At 43.2% G+C, this 27,087-nt stretch overlaps 1 protein-coding gene across 1 annotated transcript in view; it reads right to left on the bottom strand.

Moving 5' to 3' along the window:
• The window catches only part of LOC124133217, a 52,330-nt gene extending 26,013 nt beyond the window's left edge, over positions 1-26,317 (bottom strand). The window contains exons 1-14 of the mRNA XM_046497518.2: positions 26,240-26,317; positions 22,966-23,077; positions 19,505-19,705; positions 19,139-19,269; positions 18,676-18,784; positions 17,848-18,011; positions 16,839-16,961; positions 14,876-14,987; positions 9,991-10,169; positions 7,982-8,089; positions 4,113-4,196; positions 2,914-3,049; positions 2,466-2,636; positions 132-359 (exon numbers count right to left, since the gene is read on the bottom strand). Of these exons, the coding sequence (XP_046353474.2) occupies positions 132-359; positions 2,466-2,636; positions 2,914-3,049; positions 4,113-4,196; positions 7,982-8,089; positions 9,991-10,169; positions 14,876-14,987; positions 16,839-16,961; positions 17,848-18,011; positions 18,676-18,784; positions 19,139-19,269; positions 19,505-19,705; positions 22,966-23,077; positions 26,240-26,275 (1,894 nt within the window). The 5' untranslated portion in view covers positions 26,276-26,317. The remainder of the gene's footprint in view (positions 1-131; positions 360-2,465; positions 2,637-2,913; positions 3,050-4,112; positions 4,197-7,981; positions 8,090-9,990; positions 10,170-14,875; positions 14,988-16,838; positions 16,962-17,847; positions 18,012-18,675; positions 18,785-19,138; positions 19,270-19,504; positions 19,706-22,965; positions 23,078-26,239) is intronic.
• Between the last annotated feature and the right edge of the window lie 770 nt (positions 26,318-27,087).

Raw genomic sequence — 27,087 nt, 5'->3', positions numbered from 1 at the left:
CCCTGGTATCATCACTATTTGATAATGATCAATAAACACATGATCATGATACAGTCGGAATCTTAGTATGGACTACAGAGATTCCTATTGTATATGGAAAGGGATTTATTTCGCTTATTTCCAACACTTACGTGAGAAATGGTCACATGCACTCTGCTTGAGAACAGAGGCCCCGTCTCCAATATGAGCCTTGCTTAGTTTACACTTGTACCCGTCTAGTGGGCAGAAGTCGAAACTGCGGCACACGATAGCTTCGTTAGAAACACACAGGCCGGCACATGTTATGGGATCCGAGATGTTGTTCCACACCATGTCGTCTGTCCTTTCGATCTCCGACTTTGGAACGTACGTGAATTGTGCTAAAAAGTACAAATTGAAATTAGAAAATTCTCAGCGATTGAAAACTCGGGTTTAACTATGTTTTAGCAGTATTTCCGTCACATCCCGGAGTGATACAGATCCTAGACATTTAACACTTTGATGAAAACAACGAGCATGTGTACGAATTGGCAAAATGAGATACATATTCAGAGTGGATCTGGGATTCGAACACGTGACTTCTGGATCGCCTAAAGGACGCAACCCTGCAAAAGCTTCAACAATAATTGGAGCAGTTGCCTATTCATGTAGTTAGATGTACCTACACGTAGAACACATAAATTTTAGATAGGAACAATTGAGGGACTGATAAACCCAAAGCTTGTCTATTTAGATACTGAGCTTACAAAGATACGACGAGTGCCTACTCTAAAATCTATCTTTTTTTCAATATTAAGATACACTTGCTACCTGCCCTCAAGTAGTCACTTGATTATTGACATGGAATAAATTCGGGTATTAGAATACAGTGTCCCTTTTACCCCGTCACGTTCTGTCTTCACCACCTCCCTTCACCTTCTTCCTCCACCATTTCACTCTCACACCCCCCCCCCCCCCCCCCACCCCCACCCCCCCCCCCCCCCCCCCCCCCCCAACAACACACACACTCACAATATAACCAACACCCGTACTCCAGTGTCTCACCCCTCTCAATCCCTTCACATTCACTCCCCACCGCCTTTCACCCCACTTCCACCACCCCTTTACCCCTGTGTATCGCTGTTGTGTCTCACCCCTCTCAACCGCGTCACATTCACTCCCCACCGCCTTTCACCCCACTTCCACCACCTCTTTACCCCTGTGTCTCGCTGTTGTGTCTCACCCCTCTCAACCCCGTCACATTCACTCCCCACCGCCTTTCAACCCACTTCCACCACCCCTTTACCCCTGTGTCTCGCTGTTGTGTCTCACCCCTCTCAACCCCGTCACATTCACTCCCCACCGCCTTTCACCCCACTTCCACCACCTCTTTACCCCTGTGTCTCGCTGTTGTGTCTCACCCCTCTCAACCCCGTCACATTCACTCCCCACCGCCTTTCAACCCACTTCCACCACCCCTTTACCCCTGTGTATCGCTGTTGTGTCTCACCCCTCTCAACCCCGTCACATTCACTCCCCACCGCCTTTCACCCCACTTCCACCACCCCTTTACTCCTGTGTATCGCTGTTGTGTCTAAAACCCCTCTCAACCCCGTCACATTCTCTCCCCGCCGCCTTTCACCCCACTTCCACCACCTCTTTACCCCTGTGTCCCGCTGTTGTGTCTAAAACCCCTCTCAACCCCGTCACATTCACACCCCGCCGACTTTCACCCCACTTCCACCTCCTCTTTACCCCTGTGTCCCGCTGTTGTGTCTCACCCCTCTCAACCCCGTCACATTCACTCCCCACCGCCTTTCACCCCACTTCCACCACCCCTTTACCCCTGTGTCTCGCTGTTGTGTCTCACCCCTCTCAACTCCGTCACATTCTCTCCCCGCCGCCTTTCAACCCACTTCCACCACCCCTTTACCCCTGTGTCTCGCTGTTGTGTCTCACCCCTCTCAACCCCGTCACATTCACTCCCCACCGCCTTTCACCCCACTTCCACCCCCCCTTTACCCCTGTGTATCGCTGTTGTGTCTAAAACCCCTCTCAACCCCGTCACATTCTCTCCCCGCCGCCTTTCACCCCACTTCCACCACCTCTTTACCCCTGTGTCCCGCTGTTGTGTCTAAAACCCCTCTCAACCCCGTCACATTCACTCCCCACCGCCTTTCACCCCACTTCCACCACCCCTTTACCCGTGTCCCGCTGTTGTGTCTAAAACCCCTCTCAACCCCGTCACATTCTCTCCCCGCCGCCTTTCACCCCACTTCCACCACCCCTTTACCCCTGTGTCTCGCTGTTGTGTCTCACCCCTCTCAACCCCGTCACATTCACTCCCCACCGCCTTTCACCCCATTCCACCCCACCCCACCCCCCACCCTTTACCCCTGTGTCTCGCTGTTGTGTCTCACCCCTCTCTCCACGTCATCACCCTCAATCCCAGCCCTCCCCGATACGTCTTCCTCGCCACCAAATCAACCAAATCAACCTTGACCTACCAGCTGGGGGTGTTCGGTCCACCAACGTCGCGCTGACGTACACGTTGGTGTTGTCGTACTCGACTCTCAAGCGCCCTATTCGGATGGGGTTGACGTCCATGGCCCCCATGAAAGTCAGGTGTGACTTCAGGATCAGAAAGTCCTCCTTGTCCCGGTTGAACTGTTTGGGTGCTGAGAAGGAAACATCTAGAATATAATGGCAACCGCTGGAACACGTGATCATCACACATATCTAGTACATCCCTACGTTCGTTCGATTATACGAAATTGAGGTTACCACGTTTCTGACGAGCAGGGCTGACTAGATTAACCAGTTAACCAGTGTTAATGATGGTTAAGTTTAGACACTTCCACTTCTATGAAAACAGCAGAGGAGGTTATTTTGAAAAAGATAAACGACAATTATTTTAAAGATATTTTTGAATAAACTACTAAGTGTTAGTCTAACCTTCGCCCAGGAGTTGGAACTGAACTGTGAAACCTAGTTTTTTCGTGTCAGGAAAACAGTCGGAAATATCGAACACGCTTAGAGATGGACTGTCTGCCACAAAATCCAAGAAGTTGTAAACCACGTGAAAGCCCACCTGTAAACAACGTGCAAACTCAATTCAATGAAACCTTATTTATCCGGATGATACGGCCGAAGAACTGAGTCAGGATGAAGAAATGAAACCTTGTTAATCGGGACGATTCCGTTCCATAGAAAGAGTACAGATTAACAACTTTCCTGATTAACGGATTGTGGGTACTAAATTTCGTTGCATATTGTCACCAAGGCATTGAGGTTTTAGGCTAACGGGGTCCGTAATAACGAGGTTTCACTGTATGGAGAAAGTCAACAACTTAAAACGCGAAGACACTAGCACAATAGAGGTCAAACATGTAACGACACGAATGGAGCATTCAAATCGTTTCATCTCTGTATTCTTAGACGGAGGAGTGAGTGAATATAGTTATACGGCGCAGTTTTTCAGTTCCACGGCGTGTCAACGTCATGTGGCGAAAAGCAGGCCTTAGACGTTTACCATTTTGGTGAAACCGATGCCGACAAACCTGGAGAAATAATCGGGGCGAATAAATTCAAACCCACAATAAGAGACGCAATTCTGCACAACGAATTGCGGTGCCTTAGACGACAGAGCAACCGATGCCCCTCCTTCCCGCTCTGATGGGAGGGACCGCCTCCGTGGTCTAGTGGTAGAGCGTCCGCCCGGAAAGCAGAAGGTCGGGGGTTCGATCCCCTGCCGCGTCATACCAAAAGACGTTAAAGATGGTATTTGTTGTTACCCTGCTCGGCATAAAGGGGCTAAAACAAGGACTGGTCGGCTCGGAGTCAGTATACTGTGTCTTGGTGGGGTATTTATTTTAAACTGCGGCATGCTAGCACTATCAAATCGGCATTGATCTGGACAAGTTCAAGCATCCACACACACATGCATGCACGTCGCTATATAAGTGCAATTAACCTGGACGCGACGTTAAACCCCATTTCACCTTACCTCACCTTTGACGAGAGAATGGGGGTCGCTAAGTTGAAATGGCGTTAACACACGACGACATTAATAAAACGTAATTCAAATTATCCTACATTTGGGTTGTTTCCTTCAAGAAAATAAATTTCATTCAACAGTTACATAGGTCACATACATCCAAAGCCGTTATTTCCAGACGAAAGGGAAAGCCGGTCTGGTATGTGCTGTATCCGACGTTGGGATCGTCCGACCATCCTTCCTGACGGAAATACGAGAAAAGAGACATTGAGACTGGTACACCAACAAACAGACAGACAGACAACAATAGAGAGATGGTAGCGGGACTAGACTGGACGCAGTCTCTATTTTCAATATGAAATTGTAAATAAAATACAAAATCCGAAATCCGTTTCACTGATACTGGTATATGATTTCTGGGGTGAATGCTCAAACACACTTTTTCTTCATAACTTTGTTTCAAATAATAATTTTGTTACTGCATTTATATATTTTTTGGTTGTGGGTGTAGTCAAGTTAAAATATGACAAAAAGGGGGTCAACCCTAAACAAATTGCAACAGAAAGCATTTTACCTGCATACGACTTGGAATTGCTCACTTAACATATTAAAAGTTTACCAAAATCGGAGGAGTGGAACAGTGCCTAATTTGCATATATTCAAAATGGCCGCCATTCAAACTTATTGTGCCGGGTTTGGGCTATATCTCGGGACCTAGGATAGGTCGAGACTTAATTCTGGTGTCTACACCAATGTTTGGGGGGTCAATGAATTTGATTATAACAGTATTTACAATATTGACTCATTTCATAGTGCCTCATTAGCATAAATTCAAAATGGCGGCCCTTTTTTACTATATCTCAGGATCTGAGTCTGGTAGAGGCCTAGTTCCGGTGTCTATACCAAGGTTATTTGGCCAAGGAATGTAATTAATTAAGTATTTCCATTATTGAATCATTTCTTCATGTCAAATTTGCATAAATTCAAAATGGCGGCCACAGTCGCAATCAATTTGTGATTGCGATTTGTGCCTGAATGTGATGGTCTGGAGTCACTATGACATGGAAAGTTACAAGATCTTCTTGCTGAGGTGCATGTGGAAATGTTGCTCTCTTGTGGAGTATAGCTTTGCCTCTCCTCTGCCTCTCATAAGTGTATGAACGACACAATTTGACGTTCATACGTTTTTCACGATATCGTGTTCTTGAAAAGGCGTAAAAACTGACGGACTACTTCCACATTCCTGGGGAAAGCCCTGGGAATTCCCTAGCACGAAAACATACATAAGCGTTCTTTCTGATCATTTAGAACCTTTATTCTTGGTCTCAGCGTTTCAGTATACGTTGAGAAATGTCAGAGAGCTGGACTGCATGATTGTTCACGAATATCCTCGCTGCGGCGTATCCTAATGAACAAACGAAGAAATACACATCTAAACTATCGTGGTATCGACTCAGCCCGTGCCTAGGCTGACATTGACCGTCTCCAGAAATCAAATTGTGTTTAAAATAAAATTGTGTTTAGATTTTGGCCTTCATCATTTGAGGTAAGAAATTGTGATAAAAAAATTATAAGAATTGACTTTCACTTTGTGTGAGGGCCAAACATTGTATGAACGTCGTCGCAAGCTCCGAAAGGAACCAATGATATAAGTACTGTTAAACTTGGAATCTTTGACAAAAAAAACGTGTAGAGACACCAGAATTAGGTCTCTGCCAGTATCAGATCCTAATATATAGTTAATGGGGTCAAAATGGCCACCATTTTGAATTTATGCAAATTAGGCATAAAGAAATGATCCAGCTATTACAATATTATTTATAATTGAAAACATGGTTGTAGACACCAGAATTACATCTCTGCCATCACCACATACGAAGATATACTAAAAAATGATGGTTTCAAAAAAGCCGCCATTTTGAATTTATGCAAATTAGGCACTTAGACATTACCCAGCCATTAAAATACTGTTATAAATGAAATGGGTATAGACACCAGAATTAAGTCTCTACCAGTCTTAGATCCCGAGATACAGGCAAACCCTTGCAAAATTAGTTTGAATGCGGGCATTTTGAAATTATGCAAATTAGACACTGTTCCACTACTCCGATTTGGGTAAACTTTTCATATGTTGTTTTGTGAGTTAATCCAAGTTATATGCAGGTAATTCTGTTGCAATTTGTTTTGGGTCAAATCATATTTTGACTGGATTAATAGAGGTAGATGTATGTAGATAGGTAGATATATAACAACACCGAGACGGATTAAAAGAGGTAGATAAAGTAGATAGGTAGATATATACCATCGCGACGGATTAACAGACGTAGATGTAAGTAGAAAGGTAGATATATACCATCGCGACGGATTAACAGACGTAGATGTAAGTAGAAAGGTAGATATATACCATCGAGACGGATTAATAGAGGTAGATGTAAGTAGATAGGTAGATATATAACAACACCGAGACGGATTAATAGAGGTAGATGTAAGTTGATAGGTAGATATATCGAGACGGATTAATAGAGGTAGATGTTTGTAGATAGGTAGATATATAACAACGCCGAGACGGATTAATAGAGGTAGATGTAAGTTGATAGGTAGATATATCGAGACGGATTAATAGAGGTAGATGTTTGTAGATAGGTAGATATAGAGCATCGAGACGAAATAATAGAGGTAGATGTTTGTAGATAGGTAGATATAGAGCATCGAGACGAAATAATAGAGGTAGATGTAAGTAGATAGGTAGATATATAACAACACCGAGACGGATTAATAGAGGTAGATGTAAGTTGATAGGTAGATATATCGAGACGGATTAATAGAGGTAGATGTTTGTAGATAGGTAGATATATAACAACGCCGAGACGGATTAATAGAGGTAGATGTAAGTTGATAGGTAGATATATCGAGACGGATTAATAGAGGTAGATGTTTGTAGATAGGTAGATATAGAGCATCGAGACGAAATAATAGAGGTAGATGTTTGTAGATAGGTAGATATAGAGCATCGAGACGAAATAATAGAGGTAGATGTTTGTAGATAGGTAGATATATAACAACACCGAGACGGATTAAAAGAGGTAGATAAAGTAGATAGGTAGATATATACCATCGCGACGGATTAACAGACGTAGATGTAAGTAGAAAGGTAGATATATACCATCGCGACGGATTAACAGACGTAGATGTAAGTAGAAAGGTAGATATATACCATCGCGACGGATTAACAGACGTAGATGTAAGTAGAAAGGTAGATATATACCATCGAGACGGATTAATAGAGGTAGATGTAAGTAGATAGGTAGATATATAACAACACCGAGACGGATTAATAGAGGTAGATGTAAGTTGATAGGTAGATATATCGAGACGGATTAATAGAGGTAGATGTTTGTAGATAGGTAGATATATAACAACGCCGAGACGGATTAATAGAGGTAGATGTAAGTTGATAGGTAGATATATCGAGACGGATTAATAGAGGTAGATGTTTGTAGATAGGTAGATATAGAGCATCGAGACGAAATAATAGAGGTAGATGTTTGTAGATGGGTAGATATAGAGCATCGAGACGAAATAATAGAGGTAGATGTTTGTAGATAGGTAGATATATAACAACACCGAGACGGATTAAAAGAGGTAGATAAAGTAGATAGGTAGATATATACCATCGCGACGGATTAACAGACGTAGATGTAAGTAGAAAGGTAGATATATACCATCGAGACGGATTAATAGAGGTAGATGTACGTAGAAAGGTAGATATATAGTTAGGAAATGAATCAGTTAGAGAAGATGCATGTATTTAGGCAGTTATCTCACAACGAGAACGATTACTGCGTGGAGAAACAGAGGCTTCTACATCTACGTTTACAAAGTTCAAAAAGTAGATTAAGTAGATAATTACGTGATAGGGCATTTTTATTAAAAAAAAGACTAAAAATATTTCATTTTAGTATTGACTTAGTTACGTTCATGAACATCATCCGCCGAAGGAAATGTTGCAGTCAAAACTCAACGTACAGACAGGAAGTAGTATTCGAAGGTCGCATTGACACCGGGACTGTTGGGCACTCTGAAATCTGACCTCACAGAAGTGTACACGTCACAGAGGGCATCACGTGCATACCGCTGAAAATATGAATTCAACATTAAAAATGTATGTCAGATAAGAGGTCGCAGCACTGAGGAAGGTCAAAGTTCATATAACAGCATTACGCGTATTAAAGGGAGTCATCAAGCGATACCCAAAAGCTGGAGGACCTAATGTAACATGTGACCTGTCTTAACAGGACACCAGTGTTATGTCATGTGAAGCTACAAATAGCACAATGGTGTAAACCTTGCTTGGGATTATAATTAGAGACTGAGATTAGCCTTGATGACTTTTAATGCCCAAAATCTTGTTGCCACCCTTGACTAATTTACAGAGATGGAAATGTGCGCCTCTCATCAATGGACAGTGAGTAAAGTCGCTATTGCATCATCAAATTATTTTACATGCCAGACTAGATACGATGAATGGCCAACACGTTTGACACAAAATTATCAGATATAGTGATCTAAAACAGACGGGAAGCTTCTTGTGAGGCGTCCACACATAGAAGGTGTGCATACAGACGTTGTGGAGTACTTCTGACCAGGACTAGTACACTAGCGAAGAGGACTAGTGAACTACGCACCTTGGCTCGTGGACTACTGATCAGGACTAGTGGTCAGATCACCAGAGCAAGCGGATTACTCAACGGAGCTAGTGGGCAGCACACCTGGACTAGTTGATTACTGATAGGTGTCCTATCCATAAAGTGTTCGTACCCTTACGACCTATCGTAACGCTATAGTTTAGCATAATCTTACGAACCTCGTAGCATTATGAACGCTTCGTGGATCGGGACCCGGGACTATTGAACTACTGATCAGGGCTAGTGGACGAGTGATCAGGGCTAGTGGACGACTGGTCAGGGCTAGTGGACGACTGATCAGGGCTAGTGGACGACTGATCAGGGCTAGTGGACGACTGATCAAGGCTAGTGGACGACTGATCAGGGCTAGTGGACGACTGATCAAGGCTAGTGGACGACTGATCAGGGTTTGTTGACGACTGATCAGGGCTAGTGGACGACTGATCAGGGCTAGTGGACGACTGATCAGGGCTGGTTGACGATTGATGAGGGCTAGTGGACGACTGATCAGGACTAGTGGACGACTGATCAGGGCTAGTGGACGACTGATCAGGGCTAGTGGACGACTGATCAGGACTAGTGGACGACTGGTCAGGGCTAGTGGACGACTGGTCAGGGCTAGTGGACGACTGATCAGGGCTAGTGGACGACTGGTCAGGGCTAGTGGACGATTGATGAGGGCTAGTGGACGACTGATCAGGGCTAGTGGACGACTGATCAGGGCTAGTGGACGACTGATCAGGGCTAGTGGACGACTGGTCAGGGCTAGTGGACGACTGGTCAGGGCTAGTGGACGACTGATCAGAGCTAGTGGACGACTGATCAGGGCTAGTGGACGACTGATCAGGACTAGTGGACGACTGGTCAGGGCTAGTGGACGACTGGTCAGGGCTAGTGGACGACTGATCAGGGCTAGTGGACGACTGGTCAGGGCTAGTGGACGACTGGTCAGGGCTAGTGGACGACTGATCAGGGCTAGTGGACGACTGATCAGGACTAGTGGACGACTGTTCAGGGCTAGTGGACGACTGATCAGGGCTAGTGGACGATTGATCAGGGCTAGTGGACGACTGATCAGGGCTAGTGGACGACTGATCAGGGCTAGTGGACGACTGATCAGGGCTACTGGACGACTGATCAGGGCTAGTGGACGACTGATCAGGGCTAGTGGACGACTCATCAGGGCTAGTGGACGACTGATCAGGGCTAGTGGACGACTGATCAGGACTAGTGGACGACTGATCAGGGCTAGTGGACGACTGGTCAGGGCTAGTGGACGACTGATCAGGGCTGGTTGACGATTGATGAGGGCTAGTGGAGTATTCACCTGGAGCGACAACGTCTACTGACCTGTCCTGAGAAGGTGTAGTTGCTGTTGAGAGAGAAGAACTGCAGAGGGTTCTTCATTTGTAGAGTGAAGGAGCCATTCTGTTTGTAAGCCGGGGTATTCATCATGTCGTCAAAAGAACCGTTGACCAATGGAAGCACTGAGCAGTTACCTGTCACCTGATCCCGGACATAACGGACACCTGGACATACACACATATAGGCATAACGGACACCTGAACATACACACATATAGACATAGTGGACTCCTGGACATACACACATATAGACATAGTGGACACCTGGACATACACACATATAGACATTCTGGACACCTGGACATACAAACATATATAGACATAACGGGCACCTGGACATGCACACACATAGACATAGCTGACACCTGGACACACATACATATAGACATAGTGGACACCTGGACATACACACATATAGACATAGTGGACACCTGGACATACACACATATAGACATAGTGGACGCCTGGACATACACACATATAGACATAGCGGACACCTGGACATACACACATATAGATATAGTGGACACCTGGACATACACACATATAGACATAGCGGACACCTGGACATACACACATATAGACATAGTGGACATCTGGACATACACACATATAGACATAGTGGACACCTGGACATACACACATATAGACATAGTGGACACCTGGACATACACACATATAGACATAGTTGACACCTGGACATACACACATATAGACATAGCGGACACCTGGACATACACACATATAGACATAGCGGACACCTGGACATACACACATATAGACATAGTGGACACCTGGACATACACACATATAGACATAGCGGACACCTGGACATACACACATATAGACATAGTGGACACCTGGACATACACACATATAGACATAGCGGACACCTGGACATACACACATATAGACATAGTGGACACCTGGACATACACACATATAGACATAGTGGACACCTGGACACACACATAAAGACATAGTGGACACCTGGACTTACACAAATATAGACATAGCTGACACCTGGACACACATACATATAGACATAGTGGACACCTGGACTTACACACATATAGACATAGTGGACACCTGGACACACACATAAAGACATAGTGGACACCTGGACTTACACACATATAGACATAGTGGACACCTGGACACACACATAAAGACAAAGTGGACACCTGGACACACATACATATTTACAAAGTGGACACCTGGACACACATACATATAGACATAGCGGACACCTGGACACACATATAGACATAGCGGACACCTGGACACACATATAGACATAGTGGACACCTGGACACACATACATATAGATATAGTGGACACCTGGACATACACACATATAGATATAGTGGACACCTGGACATACACACATATATACAAAGTGGACACCTGGACTTACATACATATCGACATAGTGGACACCTGGAAATACATACAAATAGATATAGTGGACACCTGGACATACACACATACAGACATAGCGGACACCTGGACACACATACATATAGATATAGTGGACACCTGGACATACACACATACAGACATAGCGGACACCTGGACATACACACATATAGACATAGTGGACACCTGGACATACACACATATAGACATAGTGGACACCTGGTCATATACACATATATACATAGTGGACACCTGGACATACACACATATAGACATAGTGGACACCTGGTCATATACACATATATACATAGTGGACACGAGGACATACAGATATATAGACATAGTTGACACCTGGTCATATACACATATAGGCATAACGGACACCTGGACATACACACATACAGACATAGTGGACACCTGGACATACATACATACAGACATAGTGGACACCTGGACATACACACATATAGACATAGCGGACACCTGGACACACACACATATATACATAGTGGACACCTGGACATACACACATATAGACATAGTGGACACCTGGACATACACACATAGACATACACACATATAGACATAGCGGACACCTGGACATACACACATATAGACATAGTGGACACCTGGACATACACACATATAGACATAGCGGACACCTGGACATACACACATATAGACATAGTGGACATCTGGACATACACACATATAGATATAGTGGACAACTGGACATACACACATATAGACATAGCGGACACCTGAACACACATACAGACATAGCGGACACCTGGACATACACACATACAGACATAGTGGACACCTGGATATACACACATATAGACATAGTGGACACCTGGACATACACACATATATAGACATAACGGGCACCTGGACACACATACATATAGATATAGTGGACACCTGGACATACACACATATAGACATAGCGGACACCTGGACACACATACATATAGACATAGTGGACACCTGGACATACACACATATAGACATAGTGGACACCTGGACATACACACATATAGACATAGTGGACACCTGGACATACACACATATAGACATAGTTGACACCTGGACATACACACATATAGACATAGCGGACACCTGGACATACACACATATAGACATAGCGGACACCTAGACATACACACATATAGACATAGTGGACACCTGGACATACACACATATAGACATAGCGGACACCTGGACATACACACATATAGACATAGTGGACACCTGGACATACACACATATAGACATAGCGGACACCTGGACATACACACATATAGACATAGTGGACACCTGGACATACACACATATAGACATAGTGGACACCTGGACACACACATAAAGACATAGTGGACACCTGGACTTACACAAATATAGACATAGCTGACACCTGGACACACATACATATAGACATAGTGGACACCTGGACTTACACACATATAGACATAGTGGACACCTGGACACACACATAAAGACATAGTGGACACCTGGACTTACACACATATAGACATAGTGGACACCTGGACACACACATAAAGACAAAGTGGACACCTGGACACACATACATATTTACAAAGTGGACACCTGGACACACATACATATAGACATAGCGGACACCTGGACACACATATAGACATAGCGGACACCTGGACACACATATAGACATAGTGGACACCTGGACACACATACATATAGATATAGTGGACACCTGGACATACACACATATAGATATAGTGGACATCTGGACATACACACATATATACAAAGTGGACACCTAGACTTACATACATATCGACATAGTGGACACCTGGAAATACATACAAATAGATATAGTGGACACCTGGACATACACACATACAGACATAGCGGACACCTGGACACACATACATATAGATATAGTGGACACCTGGACATACACACATACAGACATAGCGGACACCTGGACATACACACATATAGACATAGTGGACACCTGGACATACACACATATAGACATAGTGAACACCTGGTCATATACACATATATACATAGTGGACACCTGGACATACACACATATAGACATAGTGGACACCTGGTCATATACACATATATACATAGTGGACACGAGGACGTACAGACATATAGACATAGTTGACACCTGGTCATATACACATATAGGCATAACGGACACCTGGACATACACACATACAGACATAGTGGACACCTGGACATACACACATACAGACATAGTGGACACCTGGACATACACACATATAGACATAGCGGACACCTGGACACACACACATATATACATAGTGGACACCTGGACATACACACATATAGACATAGTGGACACCTGGACATACACACATAGACATACACACATATAGACATAGCGGACACCTGGACATACACACATATAGACATAGTGGACACCTGGACATACACACATATAGACATAGCGGACACCTGGACATACACACATATAGACATAGTGGACTCCTGGACATACACACATATAGACATAGTGGACACCTGGAAATACACACATATAGACATAGTGGACACCTGGCCATACACACATATAGGCTTAGCGGGCACCTGGACATACACACATATATAGACATAGCGGACACCTGGAATATTGCAAACAGTAGGGGACAGTGGGGATCTTCAGATCTATATGATATTGCTGGGGAGCAGGCGATCAGATCTAATGGGTTCTAATGGTTGGAGTTTGTGGTACACTAGGCCTTAAAGAAGTCTGTGGTCAAATTCGAAATATGCATTTTGTAGCCAACGTCACTGATATCGGGTAAAACTAGCTCTGTTGACACAGATGCACGAATTCTCCGATGTGTGCTTCTGATGAGTCGACCAATGTCGGCTTGACTCATGTTGTTCCACTCATCAGTGAGAGCAACCCACAGTTTATTGAGAGTGGTGTCGCGTGGGAAAGGTCAGGACTGAGTGCTGGCCATGGCATGACATGGAAGTTTTGCTGTTGGAGGAATCGCAATCCTAGCACGATAGGCACGTGCACTATCATCTTGAAAGCTGAAACGTTGGCCAAAGTTATGCCAATGGCCCACGAGTGATGCAATGATGTTGTCCCGATGGTAATGACCTGTGACTCTGTCACGGACAATGTGGGGCGCAGTTCGGCCAGTCAGTGTCATACCACCCCATACCATTATGGACCCACCCTCAAAACGAGCATGCTGTACAACGTTAAAGTGCATAAAACGCTCATTAGGACGTCTCCAATTCCGATTCCTTGAAAGTCGAGAGTGAACCTCGATTAGTCAGAAAAAATGACATAAGCCTAATGTCGATTATCCCAGTGCTCAGGTTCCCCACACAACTGATGCGTCCTCGGTTGTTTAAATGACATTATGTGTGATCAAGATAGATTAATACACCAGAAATTGTTAGGACATGCTTACCGTAGTTGAAGTCGTGTATCTCAGTTATAGGGTTGAGAGTGTTGATGGAATCTGACATTGACGTGGGCCTGTGGTCGACTCTAAGGTACTTGCTGTCAGAATTGTACCAAATCTATAAAATCAGGAAGTAGAGTTTTAATATGGTGTCGAACTAACTCACTCACTCACTCAATTATGTTTAACTGCCCCCGTAAAACATAAGACCCAGACCCTCATGAACCTACATCAGCATGCATTATGATTTTGTCCGCAACCTGCGGTACCCACCTACTTTTTAACCCTGAACCTACATCGAGGGCACAGGTGGCACAGTCGTCTAAGGCGCCGCGATTCGCTGTGCAGAGTTGCGTCCCTTGTAAACGCCAGAAACCTATGATTGTGGGTTCGAATCCCGGTTCGCCCCGATTATGTTTCTAGGTTTGTCAGCACCATACCCCTGCTCGTGGGTTTCATCGAAGTGCTAAACGTCTGAGACCTGCATCACTTCAGGCTTTCCTCCCACATTAAGCTGACACGTCGTGATAAAACTGGAATACTGCTAAAAGCGGCGTCACACCAAACTCACTCACTCGCTCACTGAACCTACATCAGCCTGCATTATCATCAGGTCTCGAGCAAGCGATACCCCCACCCTTTATCTTTCTCTTTAACCCTGAAACTACAACGGCCTTCATTATTACGTCATCCGTACCCGACGCTACCCCCACCCCTCATCTTACTCTCTGACCTTGAACCTGCATCAGCCTGCATTATAATTTGCCGCACCACACGATACCTCCACCCTAACATATTACTCTCTAACCCTGAACGTACATCAGCCTGCACTATAATTTCGTCCGCACCTCACGATACCTCCATCCTAACATATTACTCTCTAACCCTGAACGTACATCACCCTGCACTATAGTTTCGTCCGCACCTCACAATACCTCCATCCTAACATATTACTCTCTAACCCTGAACGTACATCACCCTGCACTATAATTTCGTCCGCACCTCACGATACCTCCATCCTAACATATTACTCTCTAACCCTGAACGTACATCAGCCTGCACTATAGTTTCGTCCGCACCTCACGATACCTCCACCCTAACATATTACTCTCTAACCCTGAACGTACATCAGCCTGCACTATAATTTCGTCCGCACCTCACGATACCTCCACCCTAAAATATTACTCTCTAACCCTGAACGTACATCAGCCTGCACTATAGTTTCGTCCGCATCCACGATACCTCCACCCTAACATATTACTCTCTAACCCTGAATGTACATCAGCCTGCATTATAATTTCGTCCGCACCTCACGATACCTCCACCCTAACATATTACTCTCTAACCCTGAACGTACATCACCCTGCACTATAGTTTCGTCCGCACCTCATGATACCTCCACCCTAACATATTACTCTCTAACCCTGAACGTACATCAGCCTGCACTATAGTTTCGTCCGCACCTCACGATACCTCCACCCTAACATATTACTCTCTAACCCTGAACGTACATCAGCCTGCACTATAGTTTCGTCCGCACCTAACGATACCTCCACCCTAACATATTACTCTCTAACCCTGAACGTACATCAGCCTGCACTATAATTTCGTCCGCGCCTAACGATACCTCCACCCTAACATATTACTCTCTAATCCTGAACGTACATAAGCCTGCACTATAATTTCTTCCGCACCTCACGATACCTCCACCCTAACATATTACTCTCTAACCCTGAACGTACATCAGCCTGCACTATAGTTTCGTCCGCACCTCACGATACCTCCACCCTAACATATTACTCTCTAACACTGAACGTACATCAGCCTGTATTATCATATCGTCCGCACCTCACAATACCCCCACCCCTCATCTTACTCTCTAACCCTGAACCTACAACGGCCTACATAATAATTTGCCGCATCTCACGATACCCCCACCCCTCATCTTACTCTCTAACCCTGAACCTACATCAGCCTGCATTATTAGATCGTCCGCAACGTCAATGATTTCCTGGCGGTAATAGTAGGTTGTGGGCATTATGGGTAAGTCCACTGTGTTCACTCTTCCCGGGCACTCCACATTGTTGGGCGTCTGAAAGAATCCGATACAATGACATATTAGCTGGAGAAAAGGTAAATCCTTTAGACTTAAATATGCGGAACATATACTCACCGCTAGACTAAAATCTAGTCTCTGAAATGAACATATCGTACATAAAAAAACAGTTGTTTAGTTATCTTAATAAAAAATATAATAAAAAGGAGCCCAGTGGCTCTCTTCATTTTCAGATACTGCAGTGATCTAGACTTGCCAAACATTATAGACTTGCATGGGCTGTATTTGATATATATTTGTATCAGGGTCCGTAAGACAGACTAACTCACCGCCAATAGAAACGCGACCATAGAAACATAGGGAGAAGTATATGCGTTAAGAAGAGGTGTTTCCAATGTGTTCCAATTAATGACAAAACTAATAATCAGTCAAGTGTTACCATGGTATCCTTAATCTTATCACGAAAAGCTGCCCGTGATTTCCAAACTTTACACGCTAATCCTGCACTAGACAAAAGATGCATCTCGAGTCATGGACCTATGACGTCATATGCGTTCATTAGCGTCGGTCCACACAAGATACCAGTATGTTCGTTTGTGCGTCGAAATCTAATATCTCTTGAATGCGAGCAGTTCTTCATATATTATTGTGTGGTATTCGTGTGGATAAAGGTGGGGTTGTGGATAAGGGTTGGTGGTTGATTGGAGCTGCATTGTGGATTAGGGGAGGATGGGTTGGGGTGTTAATCCTGTAATCTTCTTAATGGCTGTCCTTTTTTTCAGGGGCTCCGTGAACGTTCAGGCCATTTTTTTCAAAATACGTTGTATCAATACTTAAAAGGTAAAATGTATCTACTTTCATACCCTGACAATGTCTAAAGTTGTAAAGTTTTCGAGAAACAGATTCGATGTCAATGTCGTACCTGAAATACAGACGAATCAACGTCGGAGTCGGCCCTGAAGTCAAAGTAGTCGTAGACGTGGTGGAACGTCCTCGGGGTGGAGCCGTTAGTGAAGGTCTGTTCCCCTTGCATTTCGATCCTAACCGGAACCATCACGTGAGTTGATGACGTGGACCAGTTAGAGGCTGGTGAAACGTCAAAGGTAAGTACATGAAGTCACCAAGAATGGTTATTTTGACTAGTTATTTAGAAACAGTTATAATAACGTTACCCGCATTTTAAATAGCCATAAGAAGCAGCTATTACTCGACGAGGATAGGGTGGAGGGAGAAAAATAGCTTTGCTTAAGTTGGTTTTCATTTCTATTTTTCTAGCTATTGTTTCGCTTGCAATATACACAATGCTCTTATTTAGAATTCCTGGTAAACTAAGATGTGAGTTGTGTCACAAAATAGGCAGAATAAACCAATAACTGCAAGGTTATGCGTTCTGAACACCTTTAATAAGGCAAGACAACAGTTATCTACGCATGTGTATAGTTACAGAAATTAACAGTTATATGCGCGTGTGCAGTAACACAAAGTAATAGTTATCGGCACAAGTGTAGTAACACAAATTAACAGTTATCTGCACATGTGTAGTAACACAAATTAACAGTTATCTGCACATGTGTAGTAACACAAATTAACAGTTCTCTGCACATGTGTAGTAACACAAATTAACAGTTATCTGCACATGTGTAGTAACACAAATTAACAGTTATCTGCGCATGTGTAGTAACTTAATTAACAGTTATCTGCACGTGAGTAGTAACACATGTGAACATGTTATGTGACAAAGTTGCTTCACCTGTGAAGTAGTGGTCAAGGGTGAAGTTGGTGTTGGTTGTGGCCCAGAACATACACGTCTGCCAGTGTAGGGTGGGGAGACCACGGGTGGTGCTGTAGCCTTTGAACACCTGCAACATGACAATGTTTAAATATCCCAATAAATAACAGCAAAACCGTTTCCATATTCATAAGAAATCTCTGCTCTGATTCCGACTATATCATGGGCAGCTGTTTATGAATCACTATCAAATCGTGATGATACAACGTGTTCACGAAAAGGCGAGCGTTTGCTGTTCCATCATTGGCACCCTTCACAAACACATGCGAAGACAAGTAAATTATAAGTAAAATAGGGAATTGCATCATTAGGAAACACAGGGAACAATAGGATACACAATTATCTTCAAGCATGTACGGTCTTAAACATTTTTATCGTATCTTTGGCATGTTCTTGTTACATGATGATGACACAAATGCATTACCGGTCCTCTTTGAGACCCGAATCGAAGAGCTTCTGCAGCTGGTGGTATATGGCTCCGCCCATCCGCGAAGTCATCACCAAACAGATTCATTTCATATGACGTTGTGAGATTCACGACCTGACAATGTGACTCTGCAACATCATAAGTTGATTTGAAACTGATGCTTCCATTTATGATCATGTATCCATCAAATGTTATACAATTATGGTTATAAATTAAATTGGTCAATTAAAGAAGACACTCTCTGAGTTGATTGCTAACTGAGTGTTAAAATATAGAGTAATAGACCAACTATTGTACAACTTGAAGAAGTAAACATCCTTTATTCACTGACTATTTCAGTGTAATAATTATTTACACACGCACCTGAGTCAATTTTAAAAATCTCGCCGGTATTATAGCTGTAGATGGAACGGGACTCCATGCCGTTTGCAAAAAATTTTATTAAGCCGTTGTTGCCGTCGAAGTCGAGATATTGTTCGGCGTCCATTGTGTAGCCTTTGTCCATCAAGTTGACCTCCACGTGTGCCTGGAACGACTGGAACGACATGTCCGGCAGAGGAGGGTCTGCACGGTGGACAATGGGCAAAAATAACATGTGATACACGGAAGGATCGTAAACCCTAACGCAGTTAGTGAGTGTCTCGTGCCACGTGTCCAACAAGTTATAACGCAGTTAGTGAGTGTCTCGTGCCACGTGTCCGTCAAGTTCTAACATAGATTAGTGAGTGTCTCGTGCCACGTGTCCAACAAGTTATAACATAGATTAGTGAGTGTCTCGTGCCACGTGTCCAACAAGTTCTAACATAGATTAATGAGTGTCTCGTGCCACGTGTCCAACAAGTTATAACGTAGATTAGTGAGTGTCTCGTGCCATGGATCCAACACGTTGTAATGTAGATTCGTGAGTGTCTCGTACCAAAGGTCCAACAAGTTATAACGTAGATTAGTGAGCGTCTCGTACCATGGGTCCAACAAGTTATAACGTAGATTAGTGAGTGTCTCGTACCATGGATCCAACAAGTTATAACGTAGATTAGTGAGTGTCTCGTGCCACGTGTCCAACAAGTTCTAACATAGATTAGTGAGTATCTCGTACCACGGGTCCGTCAAGTTATAACGTAGATTAGTGAGTGTCTCGTGCCATGGATCCAACACGTTGTAATGTAGATTCGTGAGTGTCTCGTACCAAAGGTCCAACAAGTTATAACGTAGATTAGTGAGTGTCTCGTACCATGGGTCCAACAAGTTATAACGTAGATTAGTGAGTGTCTCGTACCATGGATCCAACAAGTTATAACGTAGATTAGTGAGTGTCTCGTACCATTGGTCCAACAAGTTATAACGTAGATTAGTGAGTGTCTCGTGCCATGGATCCAACAAGTTATAACGTAGATTAGTGAGTGTCTCGTACCTTGGGTCCAACAAGTTATAACGTAGATTAGTGAGTGTCTCGTGCCACGTGTCCAACAAGTTCTAACATAGATTAGTGAGTATCTCGTACCACGGGTCCGTCAAGTTATAACGTAGATTAGTGAGTGTCTCGTGCCATGGATCCAACACGTTGTAATGTAGATTCGTGAGTGTCTCGTACCAAAGGTCCAACAAGTTATAACGTAGATTAGTGAGTGTCTCGTACCATGGGTCCAACAAGTTATAACGTAGATTAGTGAGTGTCTCGTACCATGGCTCCAACAAGTTATAACGTAGATTAGTGAGTGTCTCGTACCATGGGTCAAACAAGTTATAACGTAGATTAGTGAGTGTCTCGTGCCATGGATCCAACAAGTTATAACGTAGATTAGTGAGTGTCTCGTACCTTGGGTCCAACAAGTTATAACGTAGATTAGTGAGTGTCTCGTGCCACGTGTCCAACAAGTTCTAACATAGATTAGTGAGTATCTCGTACCACGGGTCCGTCAAGTTATAACGTAGATTAGTGAGTGTCTCGTGCCATGGATCCAACAAGTTATAACATAGATTAGTGAGTGTCTCGTACCATGGGTCCAACAAGTTATAACGTAGATTAGTGAGTGTCTCGTGCCATGGATCCAACAAGTTATAACGTAGATTAGTGAGTGTCTCGTACCATGGGTCCAACAAGTTATAACGTAGATTAGTGAGTGTCTCGTGCCATGGATCCAACAAGTTATAACGTAGATTAGTGAGTGTCTCGTACCATGGGTCCAACAAGTTATAACGTAGATTAGTGAGTGTCTCGTGCCACGTGTCCAACAAGTTCTAACATAGATTAGTGAGTATCTCGTACCACGGGTCCGTCAAGTTATAACGTAGATTAGTGAGTGTCTCGTGCCATGGATCCAACACGTTGTAATGTAGATTCGTGAGTGTCTCGTACCAAAGGTCCAACAAGTTATAACGTAGATTAGTGAGTGTCTCGTACAATGGGTCAAACAAGTTATAACGTAGATTAGTGAGTGTCTCGTACCATGGATCCAACAAGTTATAACGTAGATTAGTGAGTGTCTCGTACCATGGGTCCAACAAGTTATAACGTAGATTAGTGAGTGTCTCGTGCCATGGATCCAACAAGTTATAACGTAGATTAGTGAGTGTCTCGTACCATGGGTCCAACAAGTTATAACGTAGATTAGTGAGTGTCTCGTGCCATGGGTCCAACAAGTTATAACGTAGATTAGTGAGTGTCTCGTACCATGGATCCAACAAGTTATAACGTAGATTAGTGAGTGTCTCGTACCTTGGGTCCAACAAGTTATAAAGTAGATTAGTGAGTGTCTCGTGCCAAAGGTCCAACAAGTTATAACGTAGATTAGTGAGTGTCTTGTACCACGGGTCCGTCAAGTTATAACGTAGATTAGTGAGTGTCTCGTACCATGGGTCCAACAAGTTATAAAGTAGATTAGTGAGTGTCTCGTACCATGGGTCAAACAAGTTATAACGTAGATTAGTGAGTGTCTCGTACCATGGGTCCAACAAGTTATAACGTAGATTAGTGAGTGTCTTGTACCATGTGAGACTCTCTCTCGGGTTTGGCCCAGCAAGTTATAAAGTTTGTGAGCATCTCGGCTGACGTACCCGATATGGTATGTAGTGTACGAATGTCTCACCTGACGGACCCGATATGGTATGTAGTGTACGAATGTCTCACCTGACGGACCCGATATGGTATGTAGTGTACGAATGTCTCACCTGACGGACCCGATATGGTATGTAGTGTACGAATGTCTCACCTGACGGACCCGATATGGTATGTAGTATACGAATGTCTGACCTGACGGACCCGATATGGCATGCAGTATACAAATGTCTCACCTGACGGACCCGATATGGTATGTAGTATATGGATGTCTCACCTGACGGACCCGATATGGTATGTAGTATACGAATGTCTCACCTGACGGACCCTATATGGCATGCAGTATACAAATGTCTCACCTGACGGACCCGATATAGTATGCAGTATACAAATGTCTCACCTGACGGACCCTATATGGCATGCAGTATACAAATGTCTCACCTGACGGACCCGATATAGTATGTAGTATACAAATGTCTCACCTGACGGACCCGATATGGTATGTAGTATACGAATGTCTCACCTGACGGACCCGACATGGTATGCAGTATACGAATATCTCACCTGACGGACCCGATATGGTATGTAGTATACGGATGTCTCACCTGACGGACCCGATATGGTATGTAGTATACGAATGTCTCACCTGACGGACCCGACATGGTATGCAGTATACGAATATCTCACCTGACGGGCCCGATATGGTATGTAGTATACGGATGTCTCACCTGACGGGCCCGATATGGTATGTAGTATACGGATGTCTCACCTGACGGGCTTGGCATGGTACCTGGACCCCCAGTACAGAAGGGCGTGAGGGAAGACACCCCGCTGCCACACAGCCACACCCAGGTCACCAGCACTGACACTCGCCGTGACATCTGTACACAAATAGTTTTGTGAAACGACAAAGTTGTTTATGTTTAGACAACAGTGTTTAAGACTTTGCTTGAAGAGCAAAGGTCACATGTCAACACGGAGTGTGAAGTTTGATGCGGACAGTTTTTGCTTGGCCAACGAACAGTTTTAAATGAATTATTTTTTTTACATCATTTAGGATTGCGTTTACAAGCCAATCGTTTTTAGGGTCTAAATGTGGGAAACACGAGCATTCCTACCCTCTTGACACTTGAAATGCATTGTAAGAAAATTTTGAAAAGAGGGGTTTCTAGATTTTTGTTTTTAGCGTTTAACGGGGGTATAGAAATTTAAGAGTAACTTTTTAGTTCTACAGTTCTATCGTATTACTCATACATACTTTCATTGTCAGCATGTGTGTCATACAGCAACAAGACATTTATGAGAACAACACTTGTATAACCTCGGCGGATGCCAACCTGTATATTCTTTTGAATTGCAGTCTTTCATGCAACCTGCAACTGTCATATTTTCAAGCCACCATTGTCCTAGCTTGGTCTATTTATACATTATTATGTTAATAACGTTGTAAGTCCTTGTGGTCATGTGGTAATGAAAGTGCCCGTGAAACTGGTTGCACATCTAATTTAATATATTGAAACGCAAAATGATATACATGTTTAGATTATTAGGATATTACACAATGATTAATAAACATGTTTAGGGTATGGGGGTACAAACAACTGTGAGACAGCGTTTCGTGTTGAGGCCCTAAACTTGTGTAGATAGCACACACCAATGTGTATCAGGTTTGGTGTTGAGGCCCTAAACTTGTGTCGATAGCACACACCAAACGTGTATCAGGTTTGGTGTTGAGGCCCTAAACTTGTGTCGATAGCACACACCAATGTGTATCAGGTTTGGTGTTGAGGCCCTAAACTTGTGTCGATAGCACACACCAATGTGTATCAGGTTTGGTGTTGAGGCCCTAAACTTGTGTCGATAGCACACACCAAACGTGTATCAGGTTTCGTGTTGAGGCCCTAGACTTGTGTAGATAGCACACACAAAACGTGTATCAGGTTTTGTGTTGACGCCCTAAACTTGTGTAGATATCACACACCAAACGTGTATCAGGTTTCGTGTTGAGGCCCTAAACGTGTGTAGATAGCACACACAAAACGTGTATCAGGTTTTGTGTTGACGCCCTAAACTTGTGTAGATAGCACACACCAAACGTGTATCAGGTTTCGTGTTGAGGCCCTAAACGTGTGTAGAGAGCACACACCAAACGTGTATCAGGTTTCGTGTTGTGGCCCTAAACTTGTGTAGATAGCACACACCAAACGTGTATCAGGTTTCGTGTTGTGGCCCTAAAGTTGTGTAGATAGCACACACAAAACGTGTATCAGGTTTCGTGTTGAGGCCCTAAACGTGTGTAGATAGCACACACAAAACGTGTATCAGGTTTCGTGTTGAGGCCCTAAACTTGTGTAGATAGCACACTCCAAACGTGTATCAGGTTTTGGATTTAATATCATATAATATTCAGCAAAAACAAATGATAGGGCTAATACTGATTAGACACTTTTGAACTTTGAAAAAACGGTTATGTAAACTTTGGGGTTTTCTTCATAAAAGGTAATAAGACTGTCAGATTAAAGATCTTTTTTCGGTCTTTCTTTATCCATTACATATATACAAACCAAACACTGCTTTTTGATGGGGTGTAGCGTTATATTAAAAGGTCAATGCTAATAGCAATTATGTCTTCCTGGGCTATTCACCCTAACAGTAAATGACTGCTCCCTTGACATAAGCTTGGAGTACGTGAGGAACAACGACAGTACCTATTTCTGGCACAGAAGAAATACATGTACATGTATATGATACAGAAACAATTATCTACGAGTGACGAGGAATGACGGATTATCTGCCCGAGTGGAATTAATGTTTGATAGTTGAAGGTGGAAAGTCCCGAGCCTTCACGAGGAACTTTCAAACATTAATTTTACGAGGGACAGATAATCCGTCATTCCTCGTCACGAAAGGTTTATTGTTTTTATAACCCATCGTCAAATTTTGAACAAAAGCTAATAAGATAAGAAACCGTTGACTCTTATAACAGAGGCGAAGCCGCATTTCATAATATTCATACACGTGTGAAACGAATTCGTGGAATGTTATTTGATCACACCCAGTGAAATAGTTCGTTTGAGTGGCATTATTTCTTCAACAATTTAAGCAATATAATGAAGTTGGGGGATAATAATACATTGATTCATGTATAATAGTACAACAATGGTTCAGTAATGACTTGGCATTATTGTAAATACAAAATTCAAACACATGTAGTTCAAACTGTTCGCCATTTTCTTTGGGTGGCATTGGCGCCAGCCGCCTCAAAGTCACTAGCTGCCATGACTACGAAAGGAAAACCAAAACTTTTGTCTGTCTGCACATTCTCAACAACAAACTATGTAAATTGAGTCTACAACAAGTAAAGTTTATTTAACAGCCTCTGTCAGGTGAACATTTATCTTACTTTTTAAGACAACAGTCAATGTTTCCAAATCGAACATTGGAATGTGGCTTGGCCTTGGCCTTAAACGGTAAGATCAAGGCCAGAGAGTCTATGCAGCATTTTCAAGAAAGTTAAACGTATATGTGGATTGAACATTGGAGCCAGTTGATTCGAACGTTGGATTGACTGCCCTAAACGTCTCCGCATCGTCGACAAATCTCCGGACTGAGTATGAACTCTTGCACCTATGCTCATGGTTAATGCTCGTGAAATAATGTTTGAAAGTTACTCGCCAAGGCTCGGGACTTACTACATTAATTTCACTCGGGACAGATAATTCGTCATTCTTCGTCACTCGTAAATTATTCTCTTTGAACACAACAGACAAGAAGCATCAACGAGATTGATCCTTTGAGTTTGTTAAATTAAAATGAGACAAAGCTACACATTTTGTTTCATTAGTCGTTTTTTTAAATAAAAGGATTATAAGATCATAATATGTTTTATGTAACACTAATTACGTGTCATTCTCAAATTGTTTGGATAGTTTGTTTTCAATACATCTTGACATCCGTGTATCATGTGGACTTATTTATCAATGTATATAATAGTAAACAACATAAGAACATTGTTGTTTTGAGTGATGTACACAGTTACTCACTGTCATTCTGCTAGGCCACCGACTGGTATCCACCATTGTCGCGTCCTTGCTCTTGATACACGGTGTAAAGTGCGATGTTATCTGGGGAAGAATGGCGGTGTTATCTCCTAGAGAATACTGTGTTATCATGTCACCTATCAGCACAGGTAGGACCACTGTTACTGACCGTACCTGGTGGCGCCACGTTCGCTTTTAACTCATTATCAAATGTTATTATTTATTTTTTTGCTGTAAAGTTATTAGTGGGTTACTACCATTGTATTAATAACCGCGTAGAGAGAGTTTGGTTGAACATTATTCTAGGTCTAAGCACGGGGTGTCAGCTTCGTGAGGCTGGAAAGTAAGAAATGATGCAGGTCTTAGACGTTTACCACTTAGGTAAAACCCACGAACACAGGTATGGTGCTAACAAACCTAGAAACATAATCAAGCCGAACCGGGATTCGAACCAACGATCAGATGCACAGTGAATTGTGGCGCCTCAGACGACTGGGCTACACATGTCCAAATTCAAAAGATGACAGTTCTTTGAAAAGCATTATGGCGGACGCCATGTTATTGTCGACTTTGGGAACGAACGTCTTTGTTGTGGCAACAGAATAAAGATGTATTGTCTTATAAATGTATACCAAAGCACTTCCGAGAGAAATTTCTTCATGAGAGGTGATTTTTATCACGCATCTCCTCTTCAACCAGAAGGGGCGGTGGGGTAGCCTATTGGTAACAATATTTTGTCTTCATTAATATATGGACAATCTCACTCTCGCGTGTTTTTTATATCCAATATATCAATATTAGTCGATAAAAATTTAAAACTGTGGAATTTGACGAGGAGTTAACTTGAGGAG

The sequence above is a fragment of the Haliotis rufescens genome, unplaced genomic scaffold (genome assembly GCF_023055435.1).
Source record: "Haliotis rufescens isolate VD_foot unplaced genomic scaffold, xgHalRufe1.0.p SCAF_2, whole genome shotgun sequence".
Lineage (NCBI taxonomy): Eukaryota > Metazoa > Mollusca > Gastropoda > Lepetellida > Haliotidae > Haliotis > Haliotis rufescens.
The sequence above is the reverse complement of the archived record's forward strand: the minus strand, read 5'-3'. Positions and strand labels throughout refer to the sequence as shown.